This window comes from Teleopsis dalmanni, chromosome 1 (assembly GCF_002237135.1).
Source record: "Teleopsis dalmanni isolate 2A chromosome 1, ASM223713v2, whole genome shotgun sequence".
NCBI lineage: Eukaryota > Metazoa > Arthropoda > Insecta > Diptera > Diopsidae > Teleopsis > Teleopsis dalmanni.
In genome coordinates, this window is record NC_051846.1 from 159,567,874 (window position 1) to 159,586,444 (window position 18,571).

Sequence of the window (18,571 nt, forward strand, 5' to 3'; positions counted from 1 at the left end):
AAATATAATATTATAAGTTCTGTTAGAATTCTTTTTTAGTAGATGCAAAGTTGTTAATAAAAGGTGGATCTATAACCGTAATCGAAACTGAATTCAAAATAGGTCCAAAAAAGACGAGGAATAGAGCTTCAATCCAATTTTTTTTTGGTTAAAAAAAACGAATTTCGAGATCCATCATAGTGATGGATTTCAGAGAATAATAATAATAAAAACAGTAAATTCAAAAGGTAAAACAAGCAATGAAATTAGACCTAGAAAGGTGAAATAGATATTAGGCTAATAAATAGGGCAAACAGCAAAAAATGCGGTGAGAAAATTGGAATAATTTATACAAACTATTATTTAAAATGATGTAAATCAATTTTCTTTATTATAGCATCTTTTTAAAGTTTACATCTTTTTGACAAATTATCTTTGCGCGAATCAAAAGATTAAAGCCTAGACGCAGATCAAAAATCAAACGAGCATAGCTTTAAATGCCAAAATAAGAGACCCTCAACGAAGTAATGTAAATGAGGGGGCGTGTTTAAGTCTATATACTATAGTCGGGCATACCATTTCTACAACGGTGGGTTTAGTGGTGCATAAAGAATTAAGCTCAGAAAAGGACTATGCTATAAGAAGAAAGCTATGCTTTGCAATCGGTTATTTTGGAATATAAAACCGAATTACTGGTGAACAACTTAGAAAATAGTTATAAAATAACTGAATTATACTATGTAACATAACATTACTTGACATACTAAACATCGCAATTAACGAAAAATCTGACTTTTTGCATGGCAGAGAAATTTTTTATACAATGCCATTGCATTTCAATAGCCACCATGGCTACGGAAAAACTAATATATCAATAAAGGATATCCATAACGTATTATTATTCAGACATATTCGAAAATTTTCCAAAAAAATAAATTTTGAACCATCATAATATATAAACCCATTTATGTACAAGAACAAATTAAGATACAAATTAAAGAATGTTTAATAGACATAAAATATATAGCTTAAACTGTGGTATATAAACTGTTTGAGGAGGTTTCTTGGTTACAGGTTTTTTTTATACAAACTATTTTTGACACTACCGAGCGCGTTACTTGTACTCGTGAATACCTCTATTATTTATTTCGTTGAATATTGATAACAGGTTGACCTTTCATGCGACATTTCTTGGACCAGGGAGACATCTCCTGCCATTATTCCTTTTTATTAAAAATCAACTTATGTATGCTATAACATAAAATTTTTAATATAGGTTTTTACCTTATTTTTAAAATATTTCCCAGAAATTGTTAGCACTTTTAAGTGAATCTGTAATGAACCTGTAAACTGTAGTCTGGTTTTATTGATTGACTTTGTAATATTCGCGCTTTTATATTCATGTAAGATTTAAATTTTACAAAAATATGAAATTATTTTTGAATAGCAATATTCTCTGTAATCTTTTAATTTCAGTTTTCACTGCTTCAGTTTTAATTATAACCTATTTTGCATTTACTGTAAACATCGTATTATACCGGAAATTAACATTCCCATTATTTCAGTACTACATATAACTGAGTTAATCCTTCGTAACTCTTTTATATTGATGTTTTTTAACATTTTTAATAAAAGTATTTAAGAACAATATATAGAATTATACAAAAAATAAATACATATATACAAAAAATAAAAATATACTATATTTACTAAGATTGCAAAAACCTTCAAAAATAAAAATATGATATATGAGCAAACAAAAGGATACTTTCTATAATGACTAGAGCGACAATAAGTTATCCTTAGCATATATACATACTAAGTTAATCTGTATATATATGTAGATAAAGGAACTACTTAAAATAAAAGCTTCACAAAAAAATAAAGACATAAATAAAAAAGCAAAATAATAAGTAGAGAATTTAAGTGTTCATATGTATATGTACGTATGTATTTAACCCATATTTTTACAAATTTAAATTAGGAGTACATGCTTTTACACACAAAATTGAGAAAAAATGTTGACAATAAAAGTAAGAAAACTAAAAGTGTTTTAACATTAATTTTACCTTTTTATGTTGTTTTGTAAAAATAAAGAAAAACTGCGCCATTTAGAGTGCACAGCACGTTCAAGAACACTGTCGAAAACTATCTAATGTACATAAACTTGGAAAAATATAAAATGTTTGATGAACATTAGTATAGTATAACAGTTTACTAGATATAAAGTATACTAGATACAAAGACATACGCATATACTCATAAGTATTTAATCGTAATGAAGAAGAGTTATAAGTAGAACTAATGAATGTTGCATTTCGTCAATGAAATTATTTTTATTATACATTTATACATACACATATCATTGGTAATTAAGGATAAAACTATAATATTGTATATACTTAAATATTTTATTTCTATTCATTAGAAATTCTTTGAGATATTTTTTGTTTTATTTTTTTTTTATTTTTTTTATTTTCTTTATTTTGTTGTTGATTTATTTTCTTCTTTCTTTGAAACCCATGTAATACGCCCACCTATATTAACGTACTTACTATTTTTGCTACATACATACAGACATACCATATAACATATCTAGAGTACAATGCTACATAGTTTTAAAGAACTTCCTTACGAAACTAGTACATTATATTTTTGCGTTATTTGCAGAAAATTAAAACAAAAACAACAATAGTGAAAGGCAAAATAGAAAAATGAATGAAAATAGAAATTTAAGAATGAATGTCTCACTGAATGTAAAAAGCTCCTTCGATATATTTTATAGTATCGTTGGTAGTGCAATTTCAATTCCTTCAACTATGATTTTTGTTCTTGTTAAGAATGCTGTCGTCAGTCGGTCGAACATAAAGTGCCAACGACCCAGTTTAAAATTAGTTTTCTATTCAGCTTACACAACTACTGCCAAAGTAAAATATTGGTTTTAAGAATAAAATCAAGTTAAGTAATGCTAAAGAATGAAAATGATTTTATTTTTCGTAGTATTTATACTCGTATAAGTATAGGATTTATTGTGATATAATTTTATGCAAATTTAACTCTTCTGTTCATAATAATTTCATTACGTACAAAAATTAATTTGTTTATGTATTACTAAAAGCACTGATAATAAAAATCATCTCTGAACAGCATTTTTTAATCAAAATTGTGCACCTCGTGAATTTTGTCAAATGACGCCTATTGCATTTGCAGATCAAACTAGGAGAAGTAGGAAGAAAACTGGTATTATATGTGTTTAGTGTATATAACACTGATATAACTATTATGTTATAAACATTGTATTCATGTGATCATTCTGGATTGTTAAGATGTTTTTGTTCTTAATTGTTTGTTCCTGTTTGGCTGGATTACCATACAAAATCATATTTAGTAAACCGACTAATAAGGTTTTCAAATATCCGATTAATTGTTCCTTATGTCCTGTTAATGGAATCAAACGATGAAGTTATGCACTTTATCTAGCTATATTTAGTCTTTTGCCCACTCATTTCTTTTTTGTTTTTGGTTTTTCTAATGTTGGAATATCACTTTTTTTGGGAAGACAAGTAATTTTCTTTTGTACTTCTCTCTTATGATTGTCTTTGAACGAACTTTTGTAGCTCTGTAGATGAGTGCGTTCATTGGATATACTGTTGTTGGAACGTATTCTTTGATTTCCTTGACAGGTTATTGTAGATTTATATTTATTTTCCAAGCATTAGTTAAATTTTGAAAAATTGAAAACTCCTATCAATTTTTAACTTTCACATATAAAAATTTGAAATTAACTAAACAGACAAAATGGAGCCGAAATCATTATGATTAAATTTTTCTTCAAAACTTATACAAAGTTCGCTGTTCAGGATCGGCAAGTACAAATATAATGCAGACGATTACAGTTTGAACACGGAAACAAACTATATAAACTGAAATCTCATAAATAGTGTCATAAATAGTGGCTAAAACTCAGTATAAGTTCCCTATTGAAAGCCAGAAATTCAGTTCTCGCTTTTAAGACAAGTTGTGATATGGAAAATTGAACAGTAAGTTTAAATGCTAAAATGAAACTATTTTTTATTACAAAATTTTAACTATTTATAAAAAGTTTTTTCTGCTCGAAGGTATATGAAATATTGACCCACATCTTTTCTCTTCAAAACTGTTTTGACATTCTTAAAAGTGTCAAATAAAATTAATTTTGCAGAAATGTAAAGAAAGTGCATTTGACCTTACCGTCCAGCTTAATTCTAAAAAAACATTGACAGCGATCTACTTCTGTGTATAATCGCAATGTACAATGTATCAAGTGTACTATGGGTGAATGACTTACAAGCCCATGACATATATCATTACATTTGTTTGCTATTGTCCAATGTTGCTTAGAATGATGGATCTACTTATTCACTGCCGACAGTATCTAATTTAGGCAAAAAATGTATAGCTAATCAGACTGATTAAATTATTTAGATCTGCAGTTTAATATAATAGGAATGTGCTTAATTAAAATTTTACATAAAATAGTACATAAAATAATCATGAATAAAAAAAATACGCTACGTTTCTATTACAAACAGGACACAATTTTTTCTAAATAGATATTTATTTATAACCACAAATATAGAATACCAATGATATGTACCTACTGTTTGTTATATAGTCTAATAACTGATCTCTTTATATAACTACAGATACTGGACACGACTTATGCGTCCGTCTTTAAATAGAGTGATAAATAAACATAGATAGAGTAGCACATAGAACAAGATTTTGTACCCCAAAGCACCTATGTGTAACATAATTCGTTTAGAACCTTAAATCTAAAGGCCTTAAGCCTTAATATGATATTTATATTAAAGGATTTTGTTAGGAGCTAGAGTTCGTTAACAAACTTTTGTTTCATTTCTGACATCTAGAATATAGATTGTAAATGTACTTTGTTTTCGAAAAATGGTATGAGCCAAGAAGTGAGTGATATATAACTATAGATAGAATATATAGCAAGTAGTGCAAAATTTTGTGCCCAGAAAAAGCTGTATGTAACAGATGGTACTTGGACACAGAATTCAAATTAATAGAAATTACACCAAAATATTTTATGGATATAATATTTATGTTACCGGATTTTATTGGAATCAAGTATAAGTAAAATTTTATTTCATTTTTAACATCTAGAATATAGATTGTAACTGTAGCTTGTTTTCATAATTTATTACATAATAATGTTACAACAGCTGTAATGTTTTCTTTCAGAGTTGAAAAAAAACAGCATTAAGTCTGGTTGAAACGAATTGACATCACATTTAAAGTATGTTAAATGCTTATTTTCGACATATGTTTTTTGTTGTGTTTTGCACAATAATATAAATTAATTTATTTATTTATATATTTGAATTTATTAGTAAATAAAATGCTCATAGAAATTTAACAGATGACTGCAGTTTTGCAACATGTTTCCAGTGAACATTTACAATAGACTGACTTTTGAATTTGGCTGCACTAAAACTTAAGACGTAAACATCTTTGCGAGTAAAACCTAACTCTGAATATTTTAAAAGCATTGTTGTTGCTTCACATGTTTTCTTTCGTAAATTCCGAGTATTTTTTGCTACTCTGAAAGAAAAAATTACGGCTAAGATGCATTCAAATATCTTCAAAATTTCTTATACTATATTTTTGAAATGTAATTTTTATATAGAAACCCTTTTTGTGATATTAAAAATACTTTTTTATTGTTTAAATCGATGTATCTAAATATCATGCACACATTTGCTAAAGCTTTACTTAAACAATTCTTTTCTTCTCTCTTAAATTTGATTTGATTTACTTGATTTATCGACACTATAGATATTCTACGATAAATACTTATTATCTATATATTATAATATTTAAGAATATGTGTTATATTTACATAATTTACTTAAATAAAATAACTAATTGGATTTTGTAACCCTGACTAAAATGTAAAAAGGTAAGAACTAAAATTTTGAAAGTGCCTTTTCATGGCCCATCTGAAACATTAAATAATAAAATTAAGTCTCATAAACATTTTTAGTATTCTCTTCGAATATTCAGTGTTCATTTGGAAGTGTAACGATCTGAATAAACATCCTTTCAGACATTCTAGAGAATTATTTTCTACCTTTGACACGGCGTTTTGCGTTGTTTTTACATGCTTTTATCATGAATTCATAACAAACACGTAAATGCTGAAAGAAATGTAAGGGAAAATCAATAAAATCGTAAAATTTCCCGCAATCATGTGTAACGCATTTGATAAATATATGATTGTATGCTTGTAAGAAAAGATATTTTCTTTGTAAAGTATTAACACACATACAAACATTCAATTTACATCAACAAAATTATATTCTAATATTTATACTCATGCATATACTCACGTACGTCTGTAGATACTTCTTTTGCTATTTCTTTGCAAACACCTACGATGTTTGTAAGAATATCTTTAAATTTGCTTTCAATAAAGGATAAGTTATAAATTGATAAAAATATATTTGAATGCTCGCTAAAATAAAAGATACGTAAATACATCAAATTAAGTCAATAAAGTCAGTTTACACCCTAATGCTTTTCGCAGTGAATGGAAGTAAAAATAAATTCGAGGAAGTACACTTTTATGTGAATGTTACACAAAATTGATCGCCTGTGGTTTATACATATATAATAAGCAGAATTTTAACAATGTAACAAAAATCTTTTGGAAACATACCATATGATACCACTAACCACAACAGAGCAGAGATGTATACTTAGCCCCCCTTGTGGTTGCTCTATTTTTTGACGATATCTTTTGAATGATTCCATATGACACCACTAACCAGAACAGAGCAGAGATATAATGTTAGCCCCTTTGGTGTTGCTCTATTTATTGACGATATCTTTTGAATGATTCCATATGACACCACTAACCAGAACAGAGCAGAGATGTATTCTTAGCCCCCTTGCTATTGCTCTATTTATTGACAATATCTTTTGAATGATTCTATATGACAGCACTAACCAGAACAGAGCACTGTATTCTTAGCCCCCTTGCTGTTGCTCTATTTATTGACAATATCTTTTAAATGATTCCATATGACAGCACTAACCAGAACAGAGCACTGTATTCTTAGCCCCCCTTGTGGTTGCTCTATTTATTGACAATATCTTTTGAATGATTCCATATGACACCACTAACCAGAACAGAGCAGAGATGTATTCTTAGCCCCCTTGCTGTTGCTCTATTTATTGACAATATCTTTTAAATGATTCCATATGACAGCACTAACCAGAACAGAGCACTGTATTCTTAGCCCCCCTTGTGGTTGCTCTATTTATTGACAATATCTTTTGAATGATTCCATATGACAGCACTAACCAGAACAGAGCACTGATGTATTCTTAGCCCCCCTTGTGGTTGCTCTATTTATTGACGATATTAGAATTACATATACCTATGTATATAATTGAACTGTCAGGAGAAGTACATTCGTAAATAATGGTAAGTCAAACAATTAGAAAACGATTCGCAAGAAATAGAAGCAGAAACATCGTTAAAATCAATTTGAAAGTAGTAAAATAATATAAGCATAGAGGATCTTTGATCCTCTACAAATTGACGACGACTACCGCATCCGATTGAAAATTCGGCGACTGCCATGACTTGGTCATTTCGCGAAAATGAATGATATTCCTCCAGTAAAATCAATGTTTGAAGCGACAGTTAGAGGAAAAATATGTAGAGGTAGTCCGAGAACAATTACTTGACCTACACGACTGGAGAATGTGCTTACGCAGCTGATGTGTCTAGAGGGCAGTGCTGTGTGAGGCCTAAACTCAATAACGGGTTGTTATTAGCTAAATAAGTAAGTAGTTAATATATGAACTGATGTTCTATTTTTATATTTTTTTTTTTTCAATTTTTATGAGATGTAGAGAAAGGGCAATATCTGCTTTTCACGACAGTGTTTTTTATGCGAGTGTTTTAAATTATAAATTCCAAATACTTGGTGCAGTGAATGTATACATAAAATAACTTCTGCACTTAAACTCCAAAAAAAAAAGATACGTTTTAAAAGAATTACCCTGACTCTACTGTCAGATTAAAAAGAACTATAAGAAGTTAAAAATAAAATAAATAAATATATTATAATAATTACATACTATTTTTCTATCTGTTATCTAAAAATGTAAAATTTCATATGTACTAAAATCGTATTCGATCCATTTTAACCTACAAATGAAAGGTCTGAACTACAAGTATTTCGGAACCTTTAGGGAAAAACCACAATAAATATATTTGGGCAGATATTAAATGAAGGCATATGCAGAAGACGATACAAACGGGAACTCAAGGAAATGGCTAACCATAAGTTATGGCTTTAGCATTTCAAGACATACATACCGACAATGCGTTAAAATAAATCTTGAAAGGATAGCATTATGGATCCACTATAAGAAGTCAGCCAATAATCTATTAGTCATGGTTGAAAGCAACTTAAAAAAAAAGCGTCCAGAATTTTGAAACTAAAACTGTGTGTTGGTGGATATGGATGTGCTTTTTTCGACAAATTTATCAATATTAGTCATAAGCTCTTTTAAATAAGTACATGTTTTCTGAAAAAAGCAGTAGAAGCTTAAACATAAACCGAAAGAAAACAATTTTTTTCTTAAAAAATATTTAAAATACATAACGTATTGATATAAGACGAATGACATCTTCGGGGACCTCAAGATTGATCCAATCAAAAAATACATAAAGGATAGAGCCCTGAAATTATTAACGAAAACTGACCGCCTTACCAACACCGCGCTATCGAATCTCAAAATGGTTACAGGCTCCTTGGTAAGGTATGCAGATCTGAGGTCAGTTATTGCTTAGTCTGATAAAGTGATAAACAATAATCCAGTCAAGGCGTAGAGAGAGGTTATGAAGAAACCTCGCAGTTAATAGAGAGTAAAAGTGCTCAAGTGCACTGACGCAACTAGCCTCAACATAATTAATTATAAAAACTGAGTTAACATACAAAATTTATTAAAAATTCTGATGTAAGGTATTCCTCCAAAATAATTGAAAATTTTTTTTGAATCATACCTTTTTTTATTCTTAGTTAATGTTTTTATTAATACTTTCTATATAAACAGAAAATTTGTGAATTTTTCTTAAAAAAAAAAATAAGTACCTCGCTTTAAAGGGCACTAACAGAAGAACGGTACGTGATAAAAGAAAAACTTGGAACGAAGGAACTTAGGAACTGTGTTTAACTTAAATCTTATAGAAAATTAAGATTTCCAAATCTTTAGAATTATAGAATTTTGTAGATATAATTATATACCATCTACGAAGATTATAGAAGCCAAAGATAACATTTTATTGTTTTGATTGCATTGATCATAAAAGGTAGTTTTTCTTCAAAGAAACGTATTATAAATTAATTTATAATTAGAATATATTTGTTTTTTAATTTAATTATTATTTATTTTTTTTTTTTTTGAATTTTTTCGCAATAACAATTATCATATGTTATACCTTGACAATACCGGTTTTAAGATCGATATAATCAATATCATACTAGAGCTAATTAATACTTTGTTTAAATATAGCACATAGGTTTATTGCATAATATATTCAAGTATATACATATATTGTTATTGTATATTATATACATTCTTACGTTCTTCTGTTATAAAAACAATTTAAGAAAGAAATGGATATAGATAATGTTGCGAACGATTTGTTTTTTTTTAATGTTTTAAGAACACGTGTGGAATGGCATTATTCGCCGAATGTCAATTCAAATTTTAATAACTGGAATGGTGTGTTTTTATTTGTTATGATAATTAGACAATTTGTTATTTGTTTTTGATTTTTATTAAACAAATATGTAAACAAAAACAAACTGAAATTAAGTTAAAAAAAACACTTTATTTCGTTAAATACAATATTAGATATATTAAATGTATATTGTTTTATTCTTTAAAGTAGTTAAAATTTAATTTTATTTATATAAAGTATAGTAAAATAAGTCGTAAAAAAATTATTTGCATTTAAATTATATAAATTTGTAGTATTTGCGAAATATATTCATATATATTATAAATATTATTATTATTATACATATGTGATATAACAAATACGAACAATATAAGTCATAAATGATGATATTGATTAAAAACATTAAAAATGAAAGAAGTAATTAAAGGGATTTCAATGCGGCAGAAAACGGAACGGAAGAGATTTTCAACGCGTCCAAGGAACTATACTTAGATAGGATCTTTAGAACCTAAATTACAACGGAATTCTAGAAATAAATATGCCGGACGACTCACACTTATTCGCTGTTGCTGTCGATATAGCTACAGTGATAACCGTACGTAATTTAGATGAAGCGCATCACAAATCAACTTAAGTTATGCTGAGAACAAAGATCTGGGTTGATGATCATGACCTTAAACTTGCAACCAAGAAGACGACTTCGCTAGAAGTCGCGATGAACGTATGTGAAGACAGATTCTATACCAAAAAAGTAATAAAATAGTTAGAACTAAAACTGGATTCCAGGCTAACATTTTGGACACAAATCCAACAAGTGGCAAATAAGGCACCACAGCTCACCCCATCGCTGAGTAGACTAATGGCAAACGTTGGCCATTATAATAAATTATTATAATACTTATAAAAATGTTTTACTCTAATGCCGGCACTTTACTGTTGAAAGAAATAATATAATGCACAAAATAGTTTACACTTCAAACGCAGCTTAAAAAAATAATTCTTAATTAACTCTTGCTTTCGTTTTTACTTCCTTTTCGTTACATTTTTCAACTGTCATAAAGCAACAACAATGTAATAATTTAATTGCATATATTTTGCTCTAATATGTCATTAAAAACATCAAAGCCACCTGCAGGAATTACTTAACATATATAAAAATTGTTTTTTTTTGTTTTTTGTACTTTTAATGTGCGTATGAGTGCGATTTGCACTCATGTTGAGTAAAAGCAGAGTTTGAGTGTAACGAAGTATGCATGTACATTTGCACGTACTGTTGTGTATTGTTCTTCATTCCTTAAGCACAGGAATTTTCTTAACTGGGTCGTTTGTGAGGTTCACTTAAATTTTTGTAGTAATGTTTGTGGTTTCTTTATTGACTTTTATTTTGTTAGGAGTTTGACAAACAGCGGTAACCCGCATACTGTGTATATTTAAGGCAAAAAGGTTCTTTTTTCTTAAACAAACATTCTGTATTACAAAACGCATTTTCGTAAAATTGTTTGCAGTTCGTGCCTTTTTATGAAATATATTTTCAGTTTTTAAGAAAGTACAAGTTAAGAGATATATATTATCTTTCTACGCACATTTCGTTTGGTTTATAGCCCAGGTTATTTTTAAAAAAAATCTAATAAGGATTCAATATTTTTAGCCTACCTTCATTCATTTTTGGAAGGAGCAAGTTTAATTGATAAGAATGCGAAACAAAACAAAAAGCAAACAACAACAATTTAAAAAAATCAAAGCAATCATTTATAGAAAGTATTGAAAGGACACTAAACCCTAAAAGCAAGTAGAATATTTTTTTTAATTTACTACATACCTTGTTTTTGTAGTTCCAATTATATCAATTATATTTTATAATTAAAAGTTTGTTTTTAAGTCCACTAATATTTAAAGACACACTATATATTTTAGTTCACAACGGTATTTTATGTTAGCGCTTTTTAGCTTTTACTATTTAATAGTAATCACATTTTTGTTAAAAATTTTAACAACAAATTTACACTGTCCAATAAATTTTCCGTTATTTTTACAATTGTTAATATATTCGTTTAAAAATTCTTATCAGAATACCAAACACTTCCACACCAAATAGTAATTGAAAACTGACTGAGAATTTGCTCAAAGCCTCTTGTCAATTGCTCCCTTTTCAAACTTTTTTTCGCACATATAAAATAGTGATGCCAGACTAAATATTATTTATAAATACTACATATAAAACAGCTACATGCTACATAATAATTATGTGGATTATTAGTATATATTAATATATAAATGCATATGTATATATACAATATATGAAATATTTATTATAAATAATATATAATATTATAAAAAATAATATTGATTTTTGACACACATTAAATTATATTCGGATATATAAAAGACTTATTATAATTAATATATAATATTTTAAATAATTATGTAGATTATTATTCTATATTAAATTTATTTTATAAGAATTTATTAAAATATTTATTATGTTATTATGAAAATATTTATTTTTGGTTCAGGAATACAAATTGATTTTTTATTATTTTATATATTTTATTTTATAATCCTTATTTTCTTTTTGAATATTTTTATATTTACTTTTTTTTAGTTAATTTTTTTTTATATTTAATTTTTTTTATTAATTTCTTATATTATAAATTTTTTAATATTATAATTTTTTTTATATTTTCCATTTTTTTGTGTTTAAATTTATAATAAATTTTATAATCACATATATAATAAAATTGTACAAAATGTTTATTATAATTAATATATAATATTTTAAATCCATTATATATAATTAAATGTGGAAAGTAAATAAGAAGCCCTATTTGTTACATTATTGCTATACTGTTAATTAAAATTAATATAGTTTTAATAAAATTTAAATAATAGAACTGAACTATTGAAAAAGTTTAAAATTAAGAATATGACAATAAAGATATACAAATTCAATATAAACTTAACAAGCAAAAAAATATATTGAAAATAACGTTTTTTAATTTATAACGTAAACAAGAAAAAGTTCAAATAAACTATTTGCACATGCTCCTAAAAAAGATTTAAATCATTATCAAATATCCATCCAACATCCATTTAATGTAGCCTACATTTCAAATTGCTTACGATTGGAGATATCACGATACGTAGAAGTACCGCACGAATACTTTGAAAATAGCAGTTTTAGAATTTAAAAATTAAACATAAAGAAGTTTTTTTTTATTGTAAACAAAAAATTAAATTTTGTAGAATAAAATGAACTTGAAAGGTCCGTATTGCGAACATTTTTCTCCATTAAAACTTCAAAGTACTTGTTTTTCTCTGGCCTCCAGAGAAAATACGTTTTTAGAAAAGTATTTTTTTGATCTTTTTGTCAGACTTTTCATCGGTAAAAACGAAAAACCTTTTAAATTATCTAAATTCGACGGGATGGATTTAGTTTGCCTTGTTTTATCTTAATGTGTATTGCAAAAAATGTGATAACGGAACCACAGAAAATCACTAATTGAAGGCAGCGAAAAGCTACCTGCTGACCTGCCATTGCAACTAACCAACTTGTTTTTCGATACCGAGTATTTTTTTTTCAATACAAAGTGCATAATATTTAGAATTGAAGCAAAAATATTGAGTATTTACTCGTAACGTAAATGCCCATTATAAGATCACGATCGGCAAAGAGCAAAGAGCTTAGTGTAAATAAATAAATATACAAGTATAAAATAATATGACTACTGAAATCATTATGACCAAGATTAAAGTTAATACTTTATTCTGATACTCCACACCACGAATCTCCCAGGTAGACTTTAAATGAATAAAAGTTTTCAATAACGTCTTCTATACACATTTTGAATGTCCTAATTATGCCAAACTACATGCCCAAAGAACACCATAAATGAGTAAATGAGTTTCATCGTGTACATATTTTCAATGAAATATAATCTTGAAATAAATTCATCCAATGTCTATTACAAACAAGTTGATTCTATAAATCTATAAAAATTTATCGAATTTTATTCCATGTTTGATCAAGATAAGACAGACATTTCGTTGCCAAGTCCAACCAATCCAAACATAAAGTTTTCATCGCTAAATGGTAGTACCAAGTGACTTTCTGGTTGTGTAGCCACTCTTATGATCATATTGTTTTTCTACAAATTTAAAAAGAACTTGAAACACATTTTAATAAATTTGAGTATTGTATATATATTCACAAGTTTTATAATAATTAACAAGTATTTTAAAATCTAAGTATAAATCTTAAATTCTGAAAATTCAAATATAATTTTGTTTATAAATATTTTAGTATATATAATTATATCGTAGTTCACAAAAAATATATTAAATATTTAAACATTGAACTTAACATTAAAAATACAAGGATAACTTTTCTTATTTTAAAATAACTAAAAAGTATATACAACAACTTTTGAATACAAAAGCTCTCAATTATTATATTTTGTAAAAAATTTAAGAATGATTTCCAATTCCAGTACCGAAAATATGTCTCTCAAAAGTAGCACTTAATTTCTTCTACTCCCATGATATTTAATTGCATTTGTTGTTGTTGAAATTTGAATTTGGACTTAATCACTTAGGACTTGGACTTAACCAGGTTAATGTTAAATCACTATTTATTATAAAGAAATATGTTTTAAATACAATTTTAATTCACATTAAATAGGCTCACCTACCTTTTTTAGTGCTTCATTTACTCGTCTAAATTTTGGCATCATATATGCATCTAGTTCAGTATAGAATTGTAAGCGAACTGCTTTTTCTGTAGTTATATTTCTGTTATGTTTAATTTGATAATCATTTACGTGTTTATTTATTGTTTGATTATCTATTTTAATATTACAAAATTTTAAAGAATAATTATTGCTTTTAAAACTCTCCGTTTCTGAAGTAGAAAAGTTATTCTCCTTGCTAGTCCTACTGCTATTTGGTTCAAATTCATCATAAATCTTTGAATCAGCTTTATCTTTTATAACACATGATTTTCTTCGTGTTCGATTTGCAATGCAACTTGTTTCAAAAAGAAATAATTCATGCTCATCACCATCACTTCGAGATATTGGAGCACTTTTTGAAGTTGAACGTCTTGTACGTGTTTTTTTGCAATTCATATTAATATTATCTTGAAAACAATTGTGTACATTTTTAGATACTTTCTCTGCTTTACTGTTACTTTGTTCTGAATTTCTTGTCAAAGCAGAGTTATCAAAAGATTTTCGGGTATAATTCTCATCTTTATGTAATTCAGTAACCCTTTTCACACACACTGATCTCAATCGTAATTGTCTTACTGTATTACTCGTCTGAATTGGAATGCCTTTGTTACTCGTATTATTGTTGGATGAATCAGTGTTTTTGGTCTCTTCAGAGCAGCAATAACTTGACGAATTATTGCTTTCTTTGGAACCATCAGTCTTTTGTATACTTTCCAATAAACGCGGTAAACGAACTGTTACATTTTTAAATTTTAACATTGATTTTAATATGCTTGCATTTTCTTGAGTAGAAGTAAATTCTGTTTTATTTTTACTGCAATTACATACTTGGTGATCAGTAAAGTTTATTTTTGTTGGCGTGGAATTTAGCTTGTTTTCCTGAAAACATGCTTGATCAATATATTCTATATTTTCCTTATTTGTTTTGCAATCTGTACTTGATTTTTGTGGCAATCTGCAAATATTATGTTCAACGTTTTTTAGAGAAACTGAAAGCTTTTTTATCTCACTTAAATATGAAGATGTGTTTGTGGTGTTTTCAAATTCAAGCTTTTGTTGCAATGGAGTAACAATATATTTTCCATGACTTTCTTTTTTATTACCAGGTTTGTTTGTGTTATCAACACTCCGCATTAACATTAATTTAGAAGCTGATTGACCATTAGCAATATTTACTAGTTGTGCTAAAGGCGGCGTATGTTTAATGTGTTGCTGCAATTGATTTTCTATTATAATATAATAATAAAATATTTGTCTCTTACAATTAATTATATGTATATACTTGCAGTAATACCTTTTTGCGGTGACGAGAATAGGAAGATATTGAAAGACTCAATGGATCTATAGTTTCATTGTCATTATCACTATCAGTACTGGAATTGACAACTCTGGTTGATTGGCTCTTTTTTTTCTTTTGTGGTGTGCTACAGCTACTTTCATCAGAACGAATAACATTTTTTTTGTCAATAAATGATGTAATTATATCTTCTTCGCTTGAAGATGAAAAGTCTTGATCATCAGTAATAACATGAAATTTGTTTCTTTTCATTGGCATAATTATTTCTTCTTCCTCATCTGATGAAAATAAGCTAGGAATACTTAATGGATTCCTAATTTCATTATCACTCTCATCAGTTCTGGAATTAGTAACTGTGGTTGATTGCCTCCTTGTTTTCTTTTGTGGTGTGCTGCAGCTACTTTCATCAGAACAAATAACATTTCTTTTGCGAACAAATGATGTAATTAAATCTTCTTCACTTGAGGAAGAAACACCTTTATCATCGTTAATTACATTATTGAGATCATCAGTAATAACATGAAATTTTTTTCTCTTCATTGGCGCTATTATTTTTTCATCTCCGTCAGATTTGACCAGTTCATTATTTAAATGACATGTTTGAGTTTCAAGAGATTTATTAATTTCATTTTTAAATTTAATACTCATTGGAATATCGTTATCATTAGAATCTTCTGTAACACAGACCTCCACATCTGAATTTTCATCGTAAATTTGGTTGCTCTTCTTCACACTTTTTCCAACAATTTGAATACATTCGTCACATTGAAAGTTTTCCGTATTACACCGCATACAATTTTGATGAATTGCCACTGATCCACAGGTAATGCATATTTTTAAAGGATTTCTGTCTGATTCATTATTTCTTCCCGATTTATTTACACAGGTTATGGCCTGACAAGTACGAGGTCTTTCTAAGAGATCCTGAAATGCGCCTGGCTCCAGTTCCCATGCTGCATCTCTACGAAAAAAATATAATTTCACTGATATTCTAAATGTTTTTATTTTACACTTACTGATCTGGTATAAAAACACCCATTTTTTTTAAGTTCGATTTAATCTTTTCCGTATCATTACAAAGCGGACATTTAAAAAAATAACCAGACATTTTGGCACACTTCTGCAAGCAGTATTTATGAAACCAACCATTCTGACAACAAGGTGCACGCAGCATATTAACTGGATCAAAACGCTTTAATGGTGTAATTAAGTTCTCTAAGCAAATTAGGCACACATCATTATCTCCTGGATGATAACGCACTTTCCTTACATGCGATGAGCAGAACGATCTAAAAGTATCACAAAATTCATTTTGTGCTCCTTTCTGTACACCGCACACCAAATGAAATGTATGGCGACATTTTTTATGGCAACACCCAATGTTTGCGTAGTAGCCCCTACAATAGCAACATTTCACGGCACTTATGCGTTTAACTTCATTTCTTATATCACTTAATAGAAAGCCTAAAAAGCCTTCATTATCTTTGCCACTTTGACAGAGATTTGATGAAAGATACTGTAAGTTGATTACATGATATAATAAATAATAAAATGTGAATAAAACACTATAAAACAAATTCTCATACCAAACAATATGTATGAACGCCTACATCTTTTTTTGTCAAAAATTCGCCATATCGAATATCATCCTTTTCTTTGGACTTACAAAGTATACATGTTTTCATTATTGTATTGCACTTATTAAACAAATTCACTATTTAACTAAAACTTTACAAGAAACTTGATTAAATGTGTTTTATATGCCATCCTTTCAGACGCTGTCAGAGTAAATGCGCGCAACTGCTAGTTTGACAACTATATATTGACAAAACTGATTTACATAATCAGCTGTTTTTATTTTTCAGTATTTACGGAGATGTGTATAATGCAACACAAAAAAAACACAATTCTTTATATGAAAAATTATTTATAAATAACGCATCTTTTAACTATAATTTATTCTTATTTTACAAATATATACACTTGACAGTTTTTTCAAATATCGAACTACGTTTTTTGTTAAAAATCTACTTGACGTTGGATATTTTAGTCTTTATTTAAATATTTACAATATGACTATATTTATATACCTATATAATAACATTTTATTGTAATTTTATTCATCAATTTTTTCTATCAGCATTATCAAAATCTTCTTCGCCGACACGTGAAAAACCAGAATATCGTATAATTTTTCCTTTAGTTACATTTAATTTCTTTGAAAACTCTTGGGCAGGAGTCAATTCTATTTCTTCGTCCGTTTTCAAACCGTAGTATTTAGGCCAGTCATTGCGTCCCGAATATACCATATACAAAACAAGACCAAATGCTTGCCAAGCTAAAAGCGCATAACCAATGCTTAGCCGACGTTTCCATAATGCTGCATTTTCAGCGGGTATTGGACTGGTTTTGTGCCTTATCTTAATATAAATTATAGACATATAAATTATTGAATTTTTAAAATTTACGTTCAACATACCAAACGCCGTAACCACTTTATTTCAAATAACGCCATATTAAGAATAAAATTTGTTATTCTTATATAAAACTTCGTATGTAATTTATTATATGCCACAACAAAAAATGTAAAAAGCCGCTGAATTATTGTCAAACAGATATGGAATTTTTTGTGCCTATTTTTGTAGCCGCTGTACATGTTATGTTTGTTACAATATACGAAACTATTCAAAATTATTTACTATAAAATAGTGAATTTCTTTTAAATGTGAATGTAAATGTGATTGAGAAGTTAAGTTTTATTTGACAAAATATTATTTGCAACTTAATAAACATTTAATT

At 27.8% G+C, this 18,571-nt stretch overlaps 2 protein-coding genes across 2 annotated transcripts; both read right to left on the reverse strand.

Moving 5' to 3' along the window:
* Positions 1 to 14,130: 14,130 nt before the first annotated feature.
* Positions 14,131 to 17,677, reverse strand: LOC119669629. The gene is made up of 5 exons (XM_038079609.1): positions 17,359 to 17,677; positions 16,789 to 17,288; positions 15,770 to 16,733; positions 14,437 to 15,687; positions 14,131 to 14,372 (listed from the first exon to the last, which is right to left on the reverse strand). Exons 1-5 carry the CDS (start codon positions 17,455 to 17,457, stop codon positions 14,370 to 14,372), a joined length of 2,817 nt encoding a protein of 938 aa, XP_037935537.1. The 5' UTR covers positions 17,458 to 17,677; the 3' UTR covers positions 14,131 to 14,369.
* A 139-nt stretch (positions 17,678 to 17,816) lies between these two features.
* Positions 17,817 to 18,287, reverse strand: LOC119669631. The gene is made up of 2 exons (XM_038079610.1): positions 18,252 to 18,287; positions 17,817 to 18,192 (listed from the first exon to the last, which is right to left on the reverse strand). Exons 1-2 carry the CDS (start codon positions 18,285 to 18,287, stop codon positions 17,896 to 17,898), a joined length of 333 nt encoding a protein of 110 aa, XP_037935538.1. The 3' UTR covers positions 17,817 to 17,895.
* Between the last annotated feature and the right edge of the window lie 284 nt (positions 18,288 to 18,571).

Coding starts and splice junctions, on each gene's coding strand:
- LOC119669629 (XM_038079609.1), bottom strand. CDS start 17,457: ATGAAAACATGTATACTTTGTAAGTCCAAAGAAAAGGATGATATTCGA. Junction 16,734..16,788: donor GGTGTTTTTATACCAGATCA/GTAAGTGTAAAA, acceptor TTTTTTTCGTAG/AGATGCAGCATGGGAACTGG. Junction 15,688..15,769: donor ATTCTCGTCACCGCAAAAAG/GTATTACTGCAA, acceptor AATCAATTGCAG/CAACACATTAAACATACGCC.
- LOC119669631 (XM_038079610.1), bottom strand. CDS start 18,287: ATGGCGTTATTTGAAATAAAGTGGTTACGGCGTTTG. Junction 18,193..18,251: donor TAAAGTGGTTACGGCGTTTG/GTATGTTGAACG, acceptor ATTTATATTAAG/ATAAGGCACAAAACCAGTCC.